The following is a 19,672-nucleotide window of genomic DNA, read 5'->3' on the forward strand; positions in this document are numbered from 1 at the left end:
TCGTATTAGTCTATTGAAAGAAACCTTTGGTTACTCAGGACAAAAAGCGTAACAGTGAGATCACACCACAGCAGTGTTTAACCGCAATCTGAAGTAATTTGTGCATCGTTTCATAAGCAACGATGAAATATTGATCTCCAGTTAGAAATTAAAGCTCTAGCAATTGCCTAAACAGTAAACTTTAACCCCTGCACCTTTTCCAAAGAAAACGCAGACTTTCGTATCCTCCGGCAAGTGGACCGTTTCCTCGAATTTCCTAAGTGTGATGCAAATCAGCTAACTGAAGAAAATTAAAACAGTCCTAAAGCTGTGTCAAACGGAGTTATTAGGCTAATCGAATACACCGAATTGTAGAAAAACCCGCAATATTTGTAAAGTAAAAAATGTTCTTCCATTTGTGGTGCGCATCTGCTCACAACCGACCGTGGCGACCGTGAGCCGCGACCAAATTGATGATACGAACCATTGCTGAATCCAACACATTCTCCAAATTTATCCCTGAGCAATTCATTTTGTTTCCAGACTTCATAGAGTACCTAGCTGTGCAGAAATTTAAGTCAAGGAGAAGCTAATCTCGACAATGTCAATAGCAAGGTACCAGAGAATTATTCATCAGCATCTACTTGTCCCGCAATGGCAAGGCTACGCTGTAAGCTTTTGGGGTGTGAGACACTGGAAGGATATCGTCAGTGGACCACAAAGTCTGTAGTGTGTTCGCGTCGAGCACAGGCCTCCTAAAGGCCGACTACTCCTCATGGACTTTGCAATGGAAGTACATCTGGCAACCCTAAGAACCTAAACTGGTGTTTCCGTGGCTCAATACCATAACACACTAATCTAATCTAAACTAATATCCACAGACTTTCAGAAAATGCATTTTTCTGTTGGGTTAAAGAAGCTGGACGTTTTCAATAGTTTTGTATTTCTTAGATTACCTTCGACTTTTGGTTTGCAATTAGTACTTCAGTCTTCTCCCACCTGCAACTCGGTTTAATAAAAATGCGCTTTTTCTTAAAGATATTGTGAAACGAATTTTAGTTTTTTATAATACATATATTCATTGAAAACGCTTTATCATTTCATTAATTTATAAAAGCATACATTTTAAAAATTATTTATATAAGCTTATGATACAAAAATATTAGTTTCTTAAATTTCATTATGTTTTTCCAAAGCATCCAATCCAATTTCATTAAGAACCATAAAAGTGATTAAATAATTTTTATTTTGTGACTTGCAGAATTATACCATAAACGAGTAAGTAGGAGGCGGAGTAGCAAAGCGGACGGCTTAAGTGAGTAGTTTGCCAAAAAGAGACGCGAATTAAACCAATTGGTATAAATACATTACCGTTAGGTCGAATTTTAACTTGGCAATTTTATTGGTGATACAAATTTGTCAAACATTTTTATAATAACTATCTTCATTGTTGCTAAAAATATGTACGGAACATCACTTGAGTCTAAATATGTTGCGCTCACCGCAATCAAAGTGTCTAAAAATCGTTTGGGAGCGGATAAGCTGAACTCAAATGGTCACAGGCTGCTGAGCAAGCTGTCAGTGTAGATGATAGCATTGTTGTTGCGGCGCTTGTATGACAAATGGGACACTAATACCGTTAGTTTATAAGCTTATCCTTGCTGACAACTTCGCAATTCTTGTTATTTTAGCAGCCACTCGAATTTACACGCTCCGCTGAATATGTCTCGAGCACGCTAAGGTGTTCCAAACTAATTGTAGCATCACTCGAGCACGCCATTTTGACTTTGCTGCTCGACACCGTTAACCCAATATGACTGAACCGTGTCACAAAATTTAGTTAGCTGGAATTTTCACCCCGCTCACATTACCAATCCTAGCGAGCTTAGTGTGATGTTCACTTAAGCGCCGCTGCGTTACTGCGCCTCACTCTGCCACCCTCTCTCTCTACTTTTCTTTCTCTTTCGCCCGCTCTCTCTTTCCTTCCTTATCTATTACAGTCATTATGATTCCTGCATTTTTATATTTTCCTTTTATTATTTATTTCCTCTTTATTGTTATTGTTATTGTTGCACCAACGTCTTGTTGCTGCATATTTGCTTTCGTTGCATTTTAATTTGAAACCACCATTATGTTGTTCCTTATCTTCCACCACGTTGTCATAGCACCTCTCAACTCGGTGATCTCTTAACTCCTCATATTACCGCCGCTTATACACACTTCTCACATCTCATACCTCTCACCTTCAGCTCACGAGCTTTCCGGCGCCACTCTCCTCCTCTGCATTTTGATTGGAATTTCTAATTTCTAGCACGTTGAAAGTTCTTGCCTTGCAACGGCAATGGCGGCACACCTTCGTTGGCCAGCTGCTGGCGTCAAGTGTCCGTGCGGAAGCAGGTGTCCCAAAGCGTCAAATGAAAGCAAACATGTAAGAGACAACAAAAAAGAGCAGAAGAAAAATACAAATGAGCAAAAAGTATTATAAATTGAGACAAGCATGTAATATAATAAAAGTGCCACACAAAAGGTGGCATCCGCGCAACAGCAACAGCAACGCCAACAATGCTGTAATGAATGCGAGTAAAAGGATACAAATTAAAAAATATTTCGTTAGCCAAGCTGACCGAACACGCAAAAAGTCGAACGCATGCGGAACAAAGTAATAAGGATACAGTGGCAAGAAAGTGTTTGCAACAATTACGGTTTAACAATGTTAGCGGAGATGGCGAAGATGCCACAAAAAATAATAGGGACGCACAGAAATTAAACACACAAAATGAAAAATACCACACAACTGTACACTAAACAACGGCGGTAAATGGAAAATAAACAAAAAATGTGAAAGAGTCCCACAGACATATAGTACATACACAGTATAGTAGATCCGCTTAGTCAAGTTCTAATGAGAAAACATTATTTTAGTAATAAATTCCAATTCCAAAGACCGAAAAAATAATAACAATAATAACACAGTATTCAAAAGCAGATCCCAAAAAGGATTAGAAACCCTTCTATCCACCAAATATGCCGAAAAATAAATGAGAGAATTCAGTCCAAAAAAATCTTCTGAAAAAATCTTTTCGTTCTCATATGGAAAGATTTCTTCAAGACTTAGAAAAGTCAAGCAACAAACTAAAAAAATGGAAGGAATTAATCCAGAAACAAATCCCAACAGTTCAATTGAAAAGCCCTCGGCCTGACACATAGATGGCGCTAATATAACTAAGTCCCCCAAATATTTTGTTAGCCAGAATATTCAAAAAACGCAAGTATGAATTGGACAGTTGTCGGATTATTAGTTTGTAAATTATATCATTTTAAGTGAAATAACTTTTGTTACAGTGGAAAAATTGGTAAGAAAGAAAAAGGAAAGGAGGCGTAAAATATTGCTTTTTGAATGGTAAGAACTTGGGTTGATGACGAGGCTCCGTACACTGTCCAAGGAAAAACAACCAACAAAAGGCCGATTGCCATCCGAGCACTCAAAGACCTTACTTCTCAGCGTGGGACAGTCGAAAAAAAAAGAAAGTAATCGCCGAAAATGGCCTAGACCTTGCATCTCAGCGTCTATTTACTATTCACAGATCTCAAAAGATGAGATAAATAGTAAAATCGAGGCTTCGCGCTACGATCTATGGTCTATTGGACACAGCATCCTGAAAAATCTCAAAAGCCTGCTAGGCGCGACTGAGGTGATGTGATCTCTATCCATGTAGATGGAACCTAGGGCCTTGAGCCTAATTCTGCAAATTTCTGAGCAATCCTGAATTAGTTGTTCTGGAGTTTCCTGTTCCGTGTCGCAGAACCGGCAGTTTGTACAAGAGACTATACTCATGTTGAATAAGTGCTTCCTGAGCCTGCAGTGCCCTGTAGGCATGGAGTATTCCTGTGGCCTACTGCCAAGGCTATTATCTCTCTACTTTCTCCTCTGTGCGGAGCAGCTCTTTTTAAGTTTGTGACCAGTGTATGGTTTTGGCCACATGATCTTAGAAAATACCGCAGAGCAAGCTAGTTCGTCGGCCAGCTCATTGAAGGCTACCCCTTTATGCCCCGACTCCCAGACTGGCTGATAGACGGTTCAGTCTTCCTATACACTCCTCCACTAAAAACGATTTAACCTCATGCGCTGAGATCGCCACTTTACTATCGCTAAGCATACCAATGTGCTCGTTGCAATATTTGCGGGGGGATTTTGAGTTCCACACACTGAGTTATTACAGAGACTTCTGCTGGAAATATGCTCGGAAAACGTCCTATTGGTATGGATAGTTTGGTATGTAGTCCCGCTCCAATGCCTTCCGGTGATCTTTGAGCCGTCAGCGTGGAATCGTGCCACTTCGCCTAACTGCCGAGAGTAGCTTTGAAGTTCTTTGTAAAGTTAACCCTCTTCGTAATGTCGTCCCTTAGACGAACGGCCAGTGGCGTGTCTTAATTATATATCTATACACAATCTTGACTTTTGTGGGAACTGTTAGACACTTGCTTCTTAAGATTTTAAAACAGATATTTTTTACTTAATTTAGATAAGCTCTTTTAATATTTCTCTTCAGTATGATTTGCCATTTCACTATGGAAAGATGGACTCAACTTTAAGATTTTTAAACAGTTCAAGAATTTTTCGGATCACCAAGTATGATTTAAAATTTAAAACAATAGGAAAAAATTAAACACTGATTACTCGGGGGAAAAAGTTCAAGTTGGTGAGCTATAGAGAAAAAGCTCGCTCTAAGCAACCAATATGTCGGCGAACTATAAAACAAGCAACTCTTCCAACGAAGCCATAAAAAGCAACCAAACAACGCACCGCAATTTTTAATCAACCGTTTCTCGCAGTGTACTAACAAGCATCATAAAAAAAACCGCAGCTTTACGAAAAAGAATGCTTTGTAGTCGGACAAAAAAACTCAAAAAAAAGGAAAGAAGAATCTAATAAACACGACCACAGTCAAATCAAGCCGCATTTACTCATTTTTTCCGCTTATGCCTTTACTGCTTTCCTTCCTGCCTTTGTTTTGCTCTTAAAGTGGCGAAAATGGTGACCATCATTTGTTTTAATTGTTTAATTAAAACATGTACGTTCGGGTTTCTTCCACTTTTTTGCTCATATTTTTTCGTTCACTTGTTTTCTGCTTTACTTCATTACCGTTATTTCCTGCGCAGCTCTTTATTACCGTTATTTTGTTGTAACTTGCATATTATGCTGTTTTCGTTAATTAATTGGTGTTAATTAATGTAATTTGTATGTTAATTAGTATTCATGGCGTAAGCCAAGACATCGTGGCAGCTGCTAAAAATGTTAATTGTGGACCTTTTGGATAGCAATCATAGCGGAAGTTAGCTAAACAGGTTTATAAAATTACCCAAATTTTTTTGTATGTGGTCGACGTTGTCAAAGTGTTTACCAGTCAAAGATCCTTAAATGTTCGACAATGCTGAGCATTATTTAGTAAAATCTGAAATTACTTTCATAAGTAAATCTCTTCTAACTTTACTTCAACGGAATATATTTTTCTGAAAGACACGCGGAACAGTTCGTATTATCAGCGTTTAAGATTATTCATCCAATATCTTCAAACTGCTATGCCGAAGACAACAGCAACCAGTTCGCGAGCCAATCTTTGGTTGCTTGGATTTTGGGTACGGAGCTGTGTAAAGCTATGTAAGGCAGTGTACGTAATAGTCCACAAATAGCTAACCGTCACCAGAGAAGCTAAAGTTTGATTGGAAATAGGATGCAGCTATTCTGCAACAATTTTTCTTGGATGACAATATATCAAGCCATCATTAGACCCAATTTGCACCCTAGTGGTATCTAATTAAGTCTTATCCAGCAACAGAGTAGATTTAAGAAAATGCTTATTTACCCTGATACTCCAGCTAACCAATTTCGTTTATGCAAAGACATTGGGAATCAACCTTTATAGAGAAAGTATCCGGTCTCTATACCCTTAGGACTAGGCGTGCTATAGATCCTTCAAAATCCCCTTTACCAATGTTAATTAGTTCCCCCTTGCCTAAAAGTCTACCTATTCATTTCCTTCTTTACCTATCTGAATGGATATCCATATTATTTTTACGAAATTTCTTGCTGAAAGTCTAGTCATTGCTTTTAGTCTTTATCAAAAATTTGTTGTTTGAAAATGTGCAGTCGAATTTTGTATTGTTTGTCAGTACTACGACTACGTAAGGTCTTTTGAACTGAAATATTGCAGAATAAGTCCAGTGAACGCGGCAAAGTGTATTTTTGTATTTTTCTTTAATTACCATCAATGCGGTTTGGTTAAAAATCTTACAATTGCTAGTTTTCGAAGAAGTTTGGAAAAAGCGTGGTAGGATCATTTCAGTACATCTCTCTTAACTACGCTACTTTTATGCGATTAAGATCGAACCGCTTTGAAATATTCAAACCTTATTAGCTTTTCAGGCAAATTAACCGAAACCGAAATAAATTGTTATGGCGCTACATAGAGGATTTCGTGTGATTTTTAGGAGAGCTAAGTACTACAAAAGGACTGTGCTACAACTGTCCAAGCCTCCAGGCCGAAATACAATATCTAACTTATAAATATTATTACTACTTAAATCTGAAAATATTTGTAACGGGTGTTGTTATAGACGTGAGGTTTTCAATGGGTTACTTTGGGTTAAAAATTTTTCTGGATTGGTTTTTTAACAGCTGTTACATTACTTTTCCTTAATTTCGTTTCACATTTCATAATAAAGCAATGCTTGAAAATTGTTTAAATATATTACGGAAATGATTATTCAGTTCACGCAACTAATTTGGTCTTCATATTCACCCAAGAGAGTCTGCGATTCGAGCAACCCTGGATCGGTATCGCAACACTAGTATATGTAGCTCTTCCTCAGAGACGCCGTACGGTGCGCACCGATGCCGCTATTGGTGCGAACCATAATGACTTCATCCGCTATCGTTCAGAATATTTTTAGATTTGCTCACTTTATGGGAAACTTAGCGGAAGAACCGGGTGTGCGATCCTACAAACTCAGACCCGTGCGAGAATTGAAGCCGTACGAAGAGCAAGCATGTCGCAAGTTCGGTGAGTGGTCCCAAAATGAGATGGTCACCGCACCGATGCTGATTTTCACAGGAAAACTTTTTACGGAATTAAGCTCACTACTGATTGAATTGGTACTTTAATAATAGGTGATGATAATCCACAAGTCGTTGTTAAGGCGCCATTACATCTTAAAAAGCCTATTTTCTAGTACTATTTTGACACAATTCATGCTGTGCTGTATTTTTAATACAAATATTTCTTCAAATTCATGCAACCAACGAAAATTTGATTGCAGACTTATGTGTGTGCGTGAACGTCGATTTCCATATCTCAAAGCGTAGTTTGTATAACAAAAGTGAAATTTGTGGTTTTGTGAGTTGTAATCAAGGAAGTACATTTCTTATTGGTGGCTTTTCGTATTTTAAGATGAACGATGATGTATTGAGATTTTAGCCCGTTACTCATGGTTAACAACGGTGTCTCCTCTACTAAAGTCGATATCGTAGACTCGGAAGTAATGAAAATTCTTAATTTAGCACAATCAGATGCAAAACTTAGCATGAAGTCCTTCGAAAATTAACCAAATATTTGTTCATCTATATTTTAAAGTTAGCTTTCCTATCGGCACTCGAAAGAAGATACTGTAGGAATATGATGGCAGTAGTAACTGGTCACTGTCTGGTGGCAACACACACTTCTTAAGTTAGCGAAATTCTGGCAGTTCGAGAATACTGCAAGAAATATCTAAAGCAAAGCACTAGAGAAACAATGGAGCATCTCTTGTGCTTTTGCCACGTATTGGCAAGACTACGCTGTAAACAACTGGGGCCCCCACGGTATGATACACTGGAAGAGGTATCGATAGTGAGGTACCAGAATCTGTTGAAATTTTTGTTTGAAAAGGCTTGACTCATTAGGCTATCAAACTAACTTAACTTAACCTAAAGTATGCTGTATAATAATTTAATATAAATAGAAAAATATATAATTGAATGGTATGACCAAGAATTTAGCTTTGTAATGAATTAAGGATTTGCTATTTTATTTTAAAAATAATGTTGGACAAGTCGGACTTCACATAATCCCACAAAAGTAGTCCACACAAAAATAGTCCTCAACGAAAGTTTCCTTCAAAAAATTGATTGTTTCATTGGCTGTATGGCATGTAGAGCCGTCTCGTTGGTACCGAATGTCGTCCACGTCAACATCCTGATATCCTCAAACTAAGGCACGACAAAGTTTTTATTCATGGCCGTTTAGCGTTCACCATTGACTGTAGCATGTTCGACTTCATTTTTGAAGAATTATGGATCAATGATGCCTTCCGCCCGTAGAGTTAACCACCCTGATTACAACTCACAAAACCACAAATTTCACTTTTGTTATACAAACTACGCTTTGARATATGGAAATYGACGTTCACGCRCRCACATAAGTCTGCAATCAAATTTTCGTTGGTTGCATGAATTTGAAGAAATATTTGTATTAAAAATACAGCACAGCATGAATTGTGTCGAAATGTCAATAAAATATTAGACAAGTACTCAACATTTTCGCCAAATTCTGCCAACAGTCAACACTAAGCGAATTTGCACTAAGCAACATAACATAGCTTGGCATAGCAGAGCAACGCATAGCACAGCTGATGTCAAATTGCACTCGAATGCCGTTGCAAATATTGAATGTGGCAGAATGAGAATGGAAACGTATTGCATGGCATCCAGTGCACAATGCAAAGCAAATTACAATAAAATCCCAAAAAATACACACGCACACACATAAAAATAATACGGAAAGTGTTGAAATGCAAAATGAATTGCAAAGTGAAATGTTCGAGCAGCGTTGGCATGACAGGTCGGTGGTTTCAGGGAGATATCTGTGTCCCTGGCGGCGTGCTTAGATACTTGTAGTAAATGAATAAATAGATGAATAAAATAAATAAATAAAATGCACGTAAGCACTTATGTGAGTGGGTGACATGCGTGTGTATGGTGCTGAGCACCATTGTTGCATTGCTGAGTGTAACAGGTGACTTAATGCAGGCAAATAACTCGATAACAACTGACACTGAGTGCTGGCAGGGCTGTGAAGTATTTTATTTTATTTCCAAATATTTGCTTTTTCCAAAATCGGTGTCGACAAATGTGCACACATACACACGTTACAAGAAAATGTCAACAAAAGGTACTTTTTCTCAAAAATAACTGTCGAAAAAATTTAAATTTTTTTTTTTTTCCTTACAACCTGTCAACACCACAAACTGATTTCCACCACAATGCAAGTGCTATAAAATAACGTTTTGTTTGTGGAATTTCGTAGCTTTTTCAAATATTAATTTCCGTTAGCAATAACAATAAATAAATTTTATTTTACATTTCACCCTTTAGTCACCCTATGTATCCATATTGAAATTCCCTGGCCAACAAACTGCATTTCACTTAAGAAATTCCACACGATTTTGATTTCAATTTCCCTCTATTTATTTTCTATTTAAGTTTGGTTATTTAAATACTCAGCAGCAGCAGGTGTCTGCTTTCTTTTTAGAATATTTACAGAACAGGATATCAAGAATGGTTTGTTTGGAATTAATTTTTTTCGTTTTTTCGCTGTTGTTCTCTTTGAGATCGAATTCAGGAATTGTTTTTAATGAATTTCATAATAGGCGATTCATTTTAAACGATTTTCCGTAGCCGATCTTCACAAGAATCCCCGAAAAGAAGAGGTCCAGCAATAAGGAAACTTTTTCTGCTTAAGCTTAACTCACGTTCATCCCGAAGGCTGCCAAGTGCTCCCACGTTACGGCCTAGGACTTCAAGCCCATTAGCGTCTCCTTCTTTGGCGACTCTCAACTCTGGCGAAATTGATGAACTGGTACATAAAGAGGCACATTCTGAAGGACTACTTAGGAGCGCAACATGCTTATTGTAAAAGCAAGTCAGTGGATACTAATCCGCACATTATCTTGCCACAACTGATTTAAACGAAATGGGGAAACGCAGTGCTTGATGAAAAATTACAAGAAGAACCCTACGAGGTGGAGTTCCCTCTCCTCTTTTATGGATCATGATCTATGATTGGCTATGCAGCCGATATAACGCTTAATGGTCAAAGGAAAGTTCCTGAGTACCGTGTACGAGTTGATGAAGAGGTATCTTAGCGTCGTAACAAACTGAGCAGTCGTAAACAGTCTCGCCATCAACCCAAATAAGACCGAGAAGGTTTTATTTACTACAAGATATAAGATCCCAAATGGGAGACATCCGCCTGCAACCGGCGAATGCAGTGAAATATCTAGGGGTCATACTGGGTAAAAAGCTTTCATGGAAGTCGAATATCGTAGAGAGAGCAAAAAAGGTATCGATTGCATTGTACTGCTGTAGAAGTTGTCTTCATCAGCATATGTGGTGCAGAAAGGTGTACGCTAAACATGGCACTTAACGCCATCTTGCACATATTGCTTATAGACATCGTCGGACGAAGTATGGCTGCGAAAGTAGCTATCAGACTCAGAAAGAAAAACGCATGTATGAATACTCGGAAATCCTCACACACTTTGACTTCATACTTATCATATCATTTGGATCATGGAATCGCAGAACCAAACCCTCCCGGCTACTTCTCCATCCATTTACCGGGTTGGTGGGTGTGGGTTGGTAGAACTAGTTGTAGGAGGAGAGCAGTGAGCTTCTTTACGGATGTCCGAACATGCGCTGTACGAAAGCCTTGCCCCAAGAACGATCGCAAGAGATCTAGTGATCTCTTTGTCCTCAGTAAGGCTAACCTCTCCCTAGTTGCGAGCTCCGTTACCCTATTGGAGTCCACGCAGTAAGGATCCTTATGCCATTTTCTAAATTATATCTATCGTCACTTACCTACATATTGATGAATACGTATTTTCAAGAAAGAATCCCTGTACATTTCACTAACTGATAGTGTGACAACTGTTAGATATCCACATTTTTTAACTCCTGTCAGTTTCAGCTGATTTGCTTGAAAATGGTCCCACTTTTCGCAACCGGAATAGCTATCATTTCCGTTTTGGGATAAAAGCATTCACCAAATCCTTAACGGATTCCCATTCCTACCTGCCATTTTTCAAACGGATTCTCTCTCTCCAACTGTCAAACTCGATTCTTCTGGTTTTCGCTTTAAAATGACATGTGAGTTGGATGTTGGATTATCATTACCGCGAAACACAACACAATTGAAAATTCTTTCGCTCATCCGGACAGTAAAGCAAAGCACTCCCTACCTCTACATCATATACTATCAACTGGTTTTATTGTGTTAAACACACATTTAGTTAAAATATCTCACTGATAGGGAAATTCTTTTCAATAGAATAAGGCAACAATATGTAAAACACCATAAAATCAAAAAACTGTCACTTTGTCATTTCTTTATGCGCAACTATTTTAAGCCCAAGTCCCCAAAGATGGCACTAAAATATTTCAATTATTTTCAGCACTTCCGCTATCTAAAATGACTATTTTGCACTTGCTTTTCTCCAGCGACATTCATTTCACTCGCTTCCGTCTATGCCGAGCTGCTTCTTTCCACTGTTGCATTGTAGAAGATTGAACTAGAATCGGCGATAAGCGTTGCTTTGAGGCGGAAATTGAAAATTTTCTCTTTTGAGAAATTTTTCCGCTTACTACCACCGCTCGCTGTCAACGAACAAAGAGAATGCCGGCTATTTAGTTGTTGTTATTATTTGTATTGCATTTCTATAGAGTTCTTTGCGGCATTGAAATGCTGGCAGATCAGCGTGCCGAATAACTGCGTGCGCCAGGCTGACAGAGAAATACGTCCACAACAAGAAAAAGTGTTTTATTGAGAGGCAGAGTTCACACTCAGCAAAGTTCTGGTTGACAATTTTTTACACCTAACAGTTTAGTTAGGAATATGATGGAAAGTTAATTTGCGGTTGGAATGTCTTCTCTAGTTACCGCTACCGAAGGGAAAATATTATATTAGAAATTAATTTAATCAATTGGGGTCAGAAACAGGTTTTATAGCAAATATGAGGCTTGAACATATGTGAAAGAATTAAAGGAGTCCCCAGATACTAGTTCTGTTGACGGCTTCGTTCTTAAGGTAATGACATCTGGCAACACTGGCTTTCGTAAAGTGCATTAAAAGGAGTATTCCGTTATTTAGGGGGTAGAAATTCAAATTCAAATTTTTGTCCAACCCAAGTTGATATTTTCTTTTGAATAGAAATCTCAGTCGGTTATAAGAACTCACGACGTGAAGTCTCTAAATTTCTTACAACAAAATTTTCTTTAATCACAGGTTTTTTTTTTTTTTTGTTTTGATCCACTTTCAATTCAAATGTGCCAACTTTTCTCAACCATTAGAAAAAAATTTCCGAAGCTTTCTATAAGCTAGAAGCCTTGAGCATTTTGAGAACTTTCCTTTAATTCGGTTTTTGATTCAATTTCAATTTCAATGACGTATTAGTATTTAGCTTTCCCGAACCATCGCAAAATTCTCCGCAGCTTTCTATAAGCTCGAAACTTTAATCCTATTAGTAGCGGAAAAAGATCAGAGTACACTTTCAGTATTGCAAATGCCTGGTTAGAGCCGAACACAATACAAAAAAAAAAACTTTACACAACGTAAGATATTGTTTTCGCGAACCATTAAAAACCGTCTGCGAAGCTTTCCGGAACCCTTAGAAAAATTCTTCGAAGCTTCTTAAAAGCTCGAAGCTTTAAACTTTCTAAGAGCTTTTCATTGCGGATAAAGTATTGACAGAGTATTGAAAATGTCTGCTGATAGCGGAATACAATACGAAAATATAAACATTTACTAAGACGTAAGATATTACTTTCAAGTACCGTCTTCGAAGCTTTCTATATGAGCACTAGAGTCTACAAACAATTTTGAAACTTTATATAAGCTTCTCCTAACTTAAAAAAACTCAGACTTTATGTTAAATAATACTTTCACGAACAATTATAAAAACCGTCTCCGAAGCTTCCATAGCAGACTAAAAACCAGCAACTTAACAAACTATTAGAATTTCACCCAACAAGTGCACATCAACAATTTATACTGTTCACTCTCTTAGAAGCCATATTAGCTAAAGAAGTTTCAACACAAGTCTCTTCTAACTGAAACACTGGCAAAAATTTGGCACACAAAGCGTTCGGTAGGCGTTTTGGCCACGACCACGACGTACAAAAATTGCCACATCCTGCCGCTGTCAAACTGACAAGCTACATGCAAGCTTACTTATACTCTTTTTTATAACTTTTTTTATACCCACCACACACACGAACATGCACAGCGATTATTGAAGTGAAAACGGATGCTGCTGCCAGCACCCAAAGGCATTCAATTTTATTGAATATAAAATATTTGTAAATATCATTGCATTTCTGGAAATCAGTGCAGCAATGCAATGCTCGATACAATTATGCACACACACACACCCACGCACATCTATAATATATATGTAAGCGGTTTTATTTTGCAATATTTTCTGCAACAAATTCCACAGCTCTGGCGTATTGAAGCGCTCATCTCATTCATTCCGGCATTGATTCGTTCAATGCGCGCCAAATCAGCGGCAAATGTGGAGAAATTCCATGCTGACATATTTTCCCCGACATTTCAATTGAGGGCATCGAGGAGGGGGCGCACAATCTCGATCGGTATGTTGTAAGTTCAGTAAGTACCTTTGGCATATCCCAAACCACTTAGCAAAATAAAAGATGAATAAGTATATGCTTCTCCACAAGCACATACACACAAATGCATTTAGAAGTTTGTACGTGTGGGTGTGTGTGTGTGTGTGCTTGCAATGTCGCTTTTACTTCGTGTTTCTTTGAAAAGTAATCGCTACAAGTTTTTACGCTTGTCTGCTTTGACAGTAGGAAAATTCATTATTTTGAGTATATGCGATTTTAGTTCGATGTTGCCAACCCCAGAGGTGTATCGCTTGCCATGATATTTTTTTCCGTTTTTCAGATTTTTGCAGGTTTTTTTTCTACTTTTAATTACTTTTTATTACTACATGAAGCGGTAGTTCAAGGTTATCTGCGAGCTTTCGCACAGAAATAATTTTCCTATATGCCACATATACTCATAAGAAGCTAGAATATAGCATACACATTATGGGGCTTTATTAATGAAAGCTCTTTAACATTGAAAATATAGCAAAAGAAATAAATGTTAAATAATGAAGAAAATATAGATTTAATATTGAAAGCCTTTCAGCAATAAAAAAAGAGAAAATGAAAGAGAACTTTTAATAGCAAAGCTCTTCAGCAATGCAAATAGAGAAAATAAATTTAATAATGAAGCTATTCTACAAATAAAGTAAGGCGAATGATATAGATCACTAATAATGAAAGCTCTTCAGGAATGCAAATAGAACTTTAATAATGAAGTTATTTTGCAAATGAAATAGATCTTTAAAAATGAAAGCTCTTCAGTAATTAACATAGACCAAATTAAATAAATTAAAATGAAATATCCTACAAATAAAATAAGACGAATGAAATAGAGCTTTAAAAATAAAAGCCCTTCACCATTGAAACTTAAGCAAAATATATATAACTTTAATAATGAAAGCCCTTCAGCTATGAAACTAGAGCAAATGAAATAGAGCTTTAATAATGAAAGCTCTCTATGGAGCCACGTGGTAAGGTCCATAAATAATAAGAAGACTCTAGAGAATAGTTGTAGCATATTAACTAGCTAACTAATAAAGCTTCAGAAGAATCCTAAATTAAAGTTTCGTGATAAAGATTTGCAGCCAAATGAAATTTAATTTCTTCTGATTTGAGTGTCACGCATTTTCCGCGAATTGGTTGAAATGTTGGGAGACATTTTTACCGACTATTCAGATAAATGTTGAGAGACATTTTTACCTACTATACAGATAAATGTTGAGAGACATTTTTACCTACTATACAGATAAATGTCAGGAATGCGGTCATAGTTACAAGAGAGTAAAGAATCAAGCTGAGGATAATAGATAATAGATTTTGATGTTCTTAAGCACATCGGATATCAAGTTTTTCAGCAACTTTCCTCGATCACTTAACGGAACAAGTCGCATAGAGCCAAATGAGTGAAATAAAATGGTCCAAAGACGGCTCTGGTTGAGATACGTTCTTTTTTGGACCTCTGCCCAATATATATTAATTTATTTCCACTTTCCCAACATGATCTTTTAGCGACTGTCTTCACTACCAATAAGTAAGGTAAGAGCGAGCACGGTGGCCCAACGTAAACGATGACCAGATGGATATTCATGGCCTGGACGGATTTGCTACTTTCTTAGTGGGATTAGTGGAGAGTCGTTTACCGAGCACTGCGGCCGAACTCATGATAAGAGCTTGTGCTGCCAATTATTTGACCATCTAAAGGAAGCACCAGCCAGAAAGGAGACTATTGATGTTCCATCAGAACAGCGCCAGACCAAACACATCGCTAGGGACTTGTCAAAGGATCCAGCACCTTTGTCGACAGGTCCTTATGTATCATATTCACACTCAGGAACTATTCCTGAGTTCCTGTCAAATGACTGCTGGAGAAAAACTCGTCTCAATAGAAGCTTATAAATATCGACAGTAGCTTTTTAACTCATATGAGGCAAGCTCTAGCTTTGAAAGACAAAATAATTACCTTAACTCGTTCTAAATACCAAAGCGAAAATATTTTTATTTTTCCTTCAAAGTCTCCCTTTTCTTCTATACGAGCAATTAAGACATCTACGTAGATCGAGTAACGGAAACAAGACCAAATACATGCAGATATTTATATCACTTAACTATTTGGCTTCACAACAGCCTATAGAAACAGTGAGAGCTGGAGGAAGAGCGAAAAGTGGAAACGCAAGAAATCAAACAAGAGCTCAATAGCAACAGCACTTGACATTGTGTAGCAGTAAAGCCGAAAGGATACAAATGTGAATGATAACGCAACATGAGCAGGTACGCATACCCTTTTATATACAAAAAAGTATGCGTGGCAAAATGAACGAGAGATATTCAAGGGGAAGCATTGAAAGGAGTCACAAATAATTTCAGCTGCAAATAGAGCATTAGCAGATTTGTACGCGTATATTTGTCGAATGCTGTTTTTTTCTTCGCTCTACAACTTCAAAGGTTGAAATGAATGGTTCGGAAGAACCCCAGTTGCATATGACAAGTAATGGCTTGATATCCAATTCAAATGACAACAACGCTGCCTTGCGTTTATTACTTGCCACCAGAGCAACGCAAGAACGCCTCAGTTAACGTCATGCAACGCTAACTGTGTGATGCCAACGAGACGCAATGCTGAAGGAAGCGCGAGTTAGAAGGAGATTAGGCAGGCGTCGCACTGTAAAATTATGGCTTTTCTAGCCCGCTGCGATAATATCGCGGAGTTGCGATTGCTAGCGGCATCAACATACATACATATGTATATATTCATGTTGCACCTATGCTTCCGCTTACTATTTGTACAATTGGAATCGTATTACGCGAGCAGCCAACTCAAACTCCAGCAGTGCTGCGTCGCTAGGACGCTTTGCCGCGCCGCTGTTTCTATGAAATTTCCGAAGCGTGCAGCTGCATTTGCCGGCGTCGTTCCAACTAAATTGAATTTCTCTTCATCTTCATATTCAGCGCAACGGCTGACGGCAACCGCAACGACGCGAGAGCGACAGCTGCTGGCAATAAAAAAAAAAGAAACTGCACGCCAGCCACAGCAGTCAGCCAGCCAGCCCCGGCGATGTCTTTATCGCTATGCAGCCAACATCTTCATCTCAGCAAAGTCTTTATCTGTGCCAAAGTCATGTGAGACGCCGCAATCAGCGGCAGCCATAACCCGTAACGATGTGAGCTGCAAGGATGATGTGCAACGCGCAATGATGGGAAAATTTCACTGACGCGTGGCACAACTTTATTTATAAGCTAGTACGATGCTTAAACGCTTTGTGCTGTAGGCGTGACGGAATTTAATGCTAATCTCATGTTTATGCATCAATATTCTAGACGGTATGAGTTTAACGTGAACTGGTAATGGTTAGGAGATAGATGTATATTTATGGTTAGGGTGAACATGGAGGTTTTGATCCTGAGCTGAACCGAGAGGTACTCATTAAAAATGGCATTAAACTACTTCATTATCAGAAGCGTTTAGGTGTCTAACTATAGCCAATAGAAACTGCAAAGCTGATAAACTCGCAAGAAACTGCCCGTCCCACTTACATTGAACTGCGAACAAGCGGGATACCTATTGACCTCGTGCGGGTTTAGCGTGGAACATAAGGATCTCGCATGAACTTAGCAGGCGTTGATTTATGATCTGCTCCTGTGCGACCGCCAGAGACTTCTAATCTAGAGTAGAGCGCAGAGATGCACTGAACTACTTGCTCTCATCAAGATGCTTGTATGCAAATTATTTCAATTGTATGACATTTCCCCAACATTGTTCAGTTTTTGAAAAACTTAAAGCTACGGTAGAAACATTCACCATTCATAATCCAGTTGTAGGTATTTTATCTAGCCACTATTCGATCGGGGTTCACCCGGTAAGATTCAATATGATAGTCGGAAAACTCTTTTCGTATTTCTAATCAAACGTCAACTTATTTTTATTATATAGTATTTATATGGTCGACCACTTTTTCGCTATAGACATTATTGCATCAATGTAAAACTTTTCTGGTTTCTCGGTGAAAAACTGTGACAAGTAATTTTCACAGGCTTCTGTTGAAGCCAACTTCACTCCATTAAAGAAGTTCTACATTGCCCGAAACAAATGGTAGTTCGATGGTGCAAGGTCAGGGCTATATGGAGGATGCATCAAAAGTTTCCAGCCAAGCTCTTCCAGTGTTTGCCGAGTCATCAAAGATGTGTGTGGTCTAGCGCTGTCCTGATGGAAGACGCGTCTCTTCCTGTTGATCAATTCTGACCGTTTTTTTTCGACCGCTTGCTTCAATCACATCAGCTGTTGACAGTAAAATGTAGAATCAACCGTTCGACCAGGCTGGAACAGCTCAAAGTGGATGATTTCTTTCCAATCCTACCAAACACTCAATATAACCTTTCGAGGCGTCAATCCTGGCTTTGTGACGTATTTGATTCACTTTTTGTCTCCTGTTACCATTCGCCTCAGAAATGGTTTGATTTCATTGCGTTTCAGCAAAGAATCGCAGATGTTAATTCGTCCATAAAATTTTACACAGACAATTCATATGGTACCCAAACATCGGCTTCTTTTTGTAGCCAGCTTGGTTCAAAAGTGTTTGATAATGAATGTTAGGTTCCTTTGCGATGTTGTCTGGTCAATCTTTTCCATAATTTCATCGTCTTTTTCAACGATAGGTGGACCGGAGCAAGGTGCATCTTTCAGATCGAAATTTCCAGAGCATAAGCGACCTAATCATTGTTGTGCTACACAAACTAATACAGCATCATCGCCGTAAACTTCACAAATTTCATTGGTGGCATTATTGGTTTTGGCATTGTTCCTTTTTTGTACAAAAAATTTGAAAATATAGCGATTTTCTTCATTATTTTCACTCATTTTTAAACGGCTATAACTTTTTTCAACTTTAAATTTTTTATTTTAGTTAAACTAAGCCTAAAATCTCACCTTTTCAACACTATATGTTACCAGACATTGTGTTTGGTAGCACTGGAGATGTACGAGAGCAACGACATCTATTGACAAAATACGAAAATTCTTTTTCGACTACCCAATATTTTATCCAAAATTAGTTTTAGAAGTCGATGTTCAATGGTCTCAGTATTCCGAACGTCTCGCAGAAATCAAGCCGCAAATACATTTCATTTCACACCTTTACGCATCCGGTTTTATTAGCGGACATAAAACTTAAAATACTAAGCAGATTTATGTTAGGATGAAGATGTGGTCTTAATATCCAACAAGAACAATTTTATCTTTACAAGGGTTTGTCTTATTCAGCCCAAGTATGATATAACTACTTTAAATCTGTAATACCAGCTAACCTAACCGCATACCTTATAAAAATCTAGACGCAGCTGGATTTGCTCTCTTGAGAATTAAAGTTCCTTTGAACCGATCCGATCCGAACGAAATAATAAAAAAGATGAAAAATAGAAATGTCTCTAAAACTATGCCTCGAAAATGTCTGAATTCCTTCATAAGTGTTTAAATAGCTACTAGTTAAGAAGGCAGACGTAACTAAGACACTACCTATAAGGATCCATGCAGCAGATACTTCCTAAAGCACATTTCATTCACGTTCACTCCTTCATCACACTCACTTCTCCAAACACCTTGCACACCTTCTCAGCCTTGGAGCTGTCGTCAGCATTTGACATGATTAAACGTCGATTAAAACGACAGCGCACGAAAGCGTAGGCACAAAATACACTCAGCCACACATACACCCTTAGCCATATTAACACCACGGCAGTACCAATTGTTGCACCGCATTGCAAGCCAGAGCGTCTAAACATTTCAACCTTTCAGCGTTCACTTTTGCCGCCACGCACGCTGTCAGGGAATATGCTGTGCGCCACAATGCAGGCTGCTCGCATGCATGAATCACGTTGCATGTTGCACGCTGAATGCCCCCAGTCATTCTTAAGTCGCTTGTCATCAATAACAAATGTTGCGATGTCGATATTAGCAGTAATCGCTGTCGCAACCAGTGAAGCAGTGAAGCGTTGGAG

At 38.2% G+C, this 19,672-nt stretch overlaps 1 protein-coding gene across 3 annotated transcripts in view; it reads right to left on the reverse strand.

Annotated features, from left to right (window-relative positions):
• Positions 1-1,118: 1,118 nt before the first annotated feature.
• Positions 1,119-19,672, reverse strand: part of LOC108967571 (chondroitin proteoglycan-2-like) — a 202,742-nt gene continuing 184,188 nt past the window's right edge. For 2 of the 3 annotated variants that reach the window (XM_018931083.1, XM_018931084.1), the window contains exon 6: positions 1,119-2,348. In XM_018931083.1, coding sequence (XP_018786628.1) covers positions 2,280-2,348 — 69 coding nt within the window. In that variant the 3' untranslated portion in view covers positions 1,119-2,279. The remainder of the gene's footprint in view (positions 2,349-19,672) is intronic. The other variant, XM_018931085.1, reaches the window with a different exon arrangement.

Source organism: Bactrocera latifrons, unplaced genomic scaffold (assembly GCF_001853355.1).
Source record: "Bactrocera latifrons isolate USDA-ARS-PBARC rearing strain unplaced genomic scaffold, ASM185335v1 scaffold_19, whole genome shotgun sequence".
In the NCBI taxonomy this organism is placed as follows: domain Eukaryota; kingdom Metazoa; phylum Arthropoda; class Insecta; order Diptera; family Tephritidae; genus Bactrocera; species Bactrocera latifrons.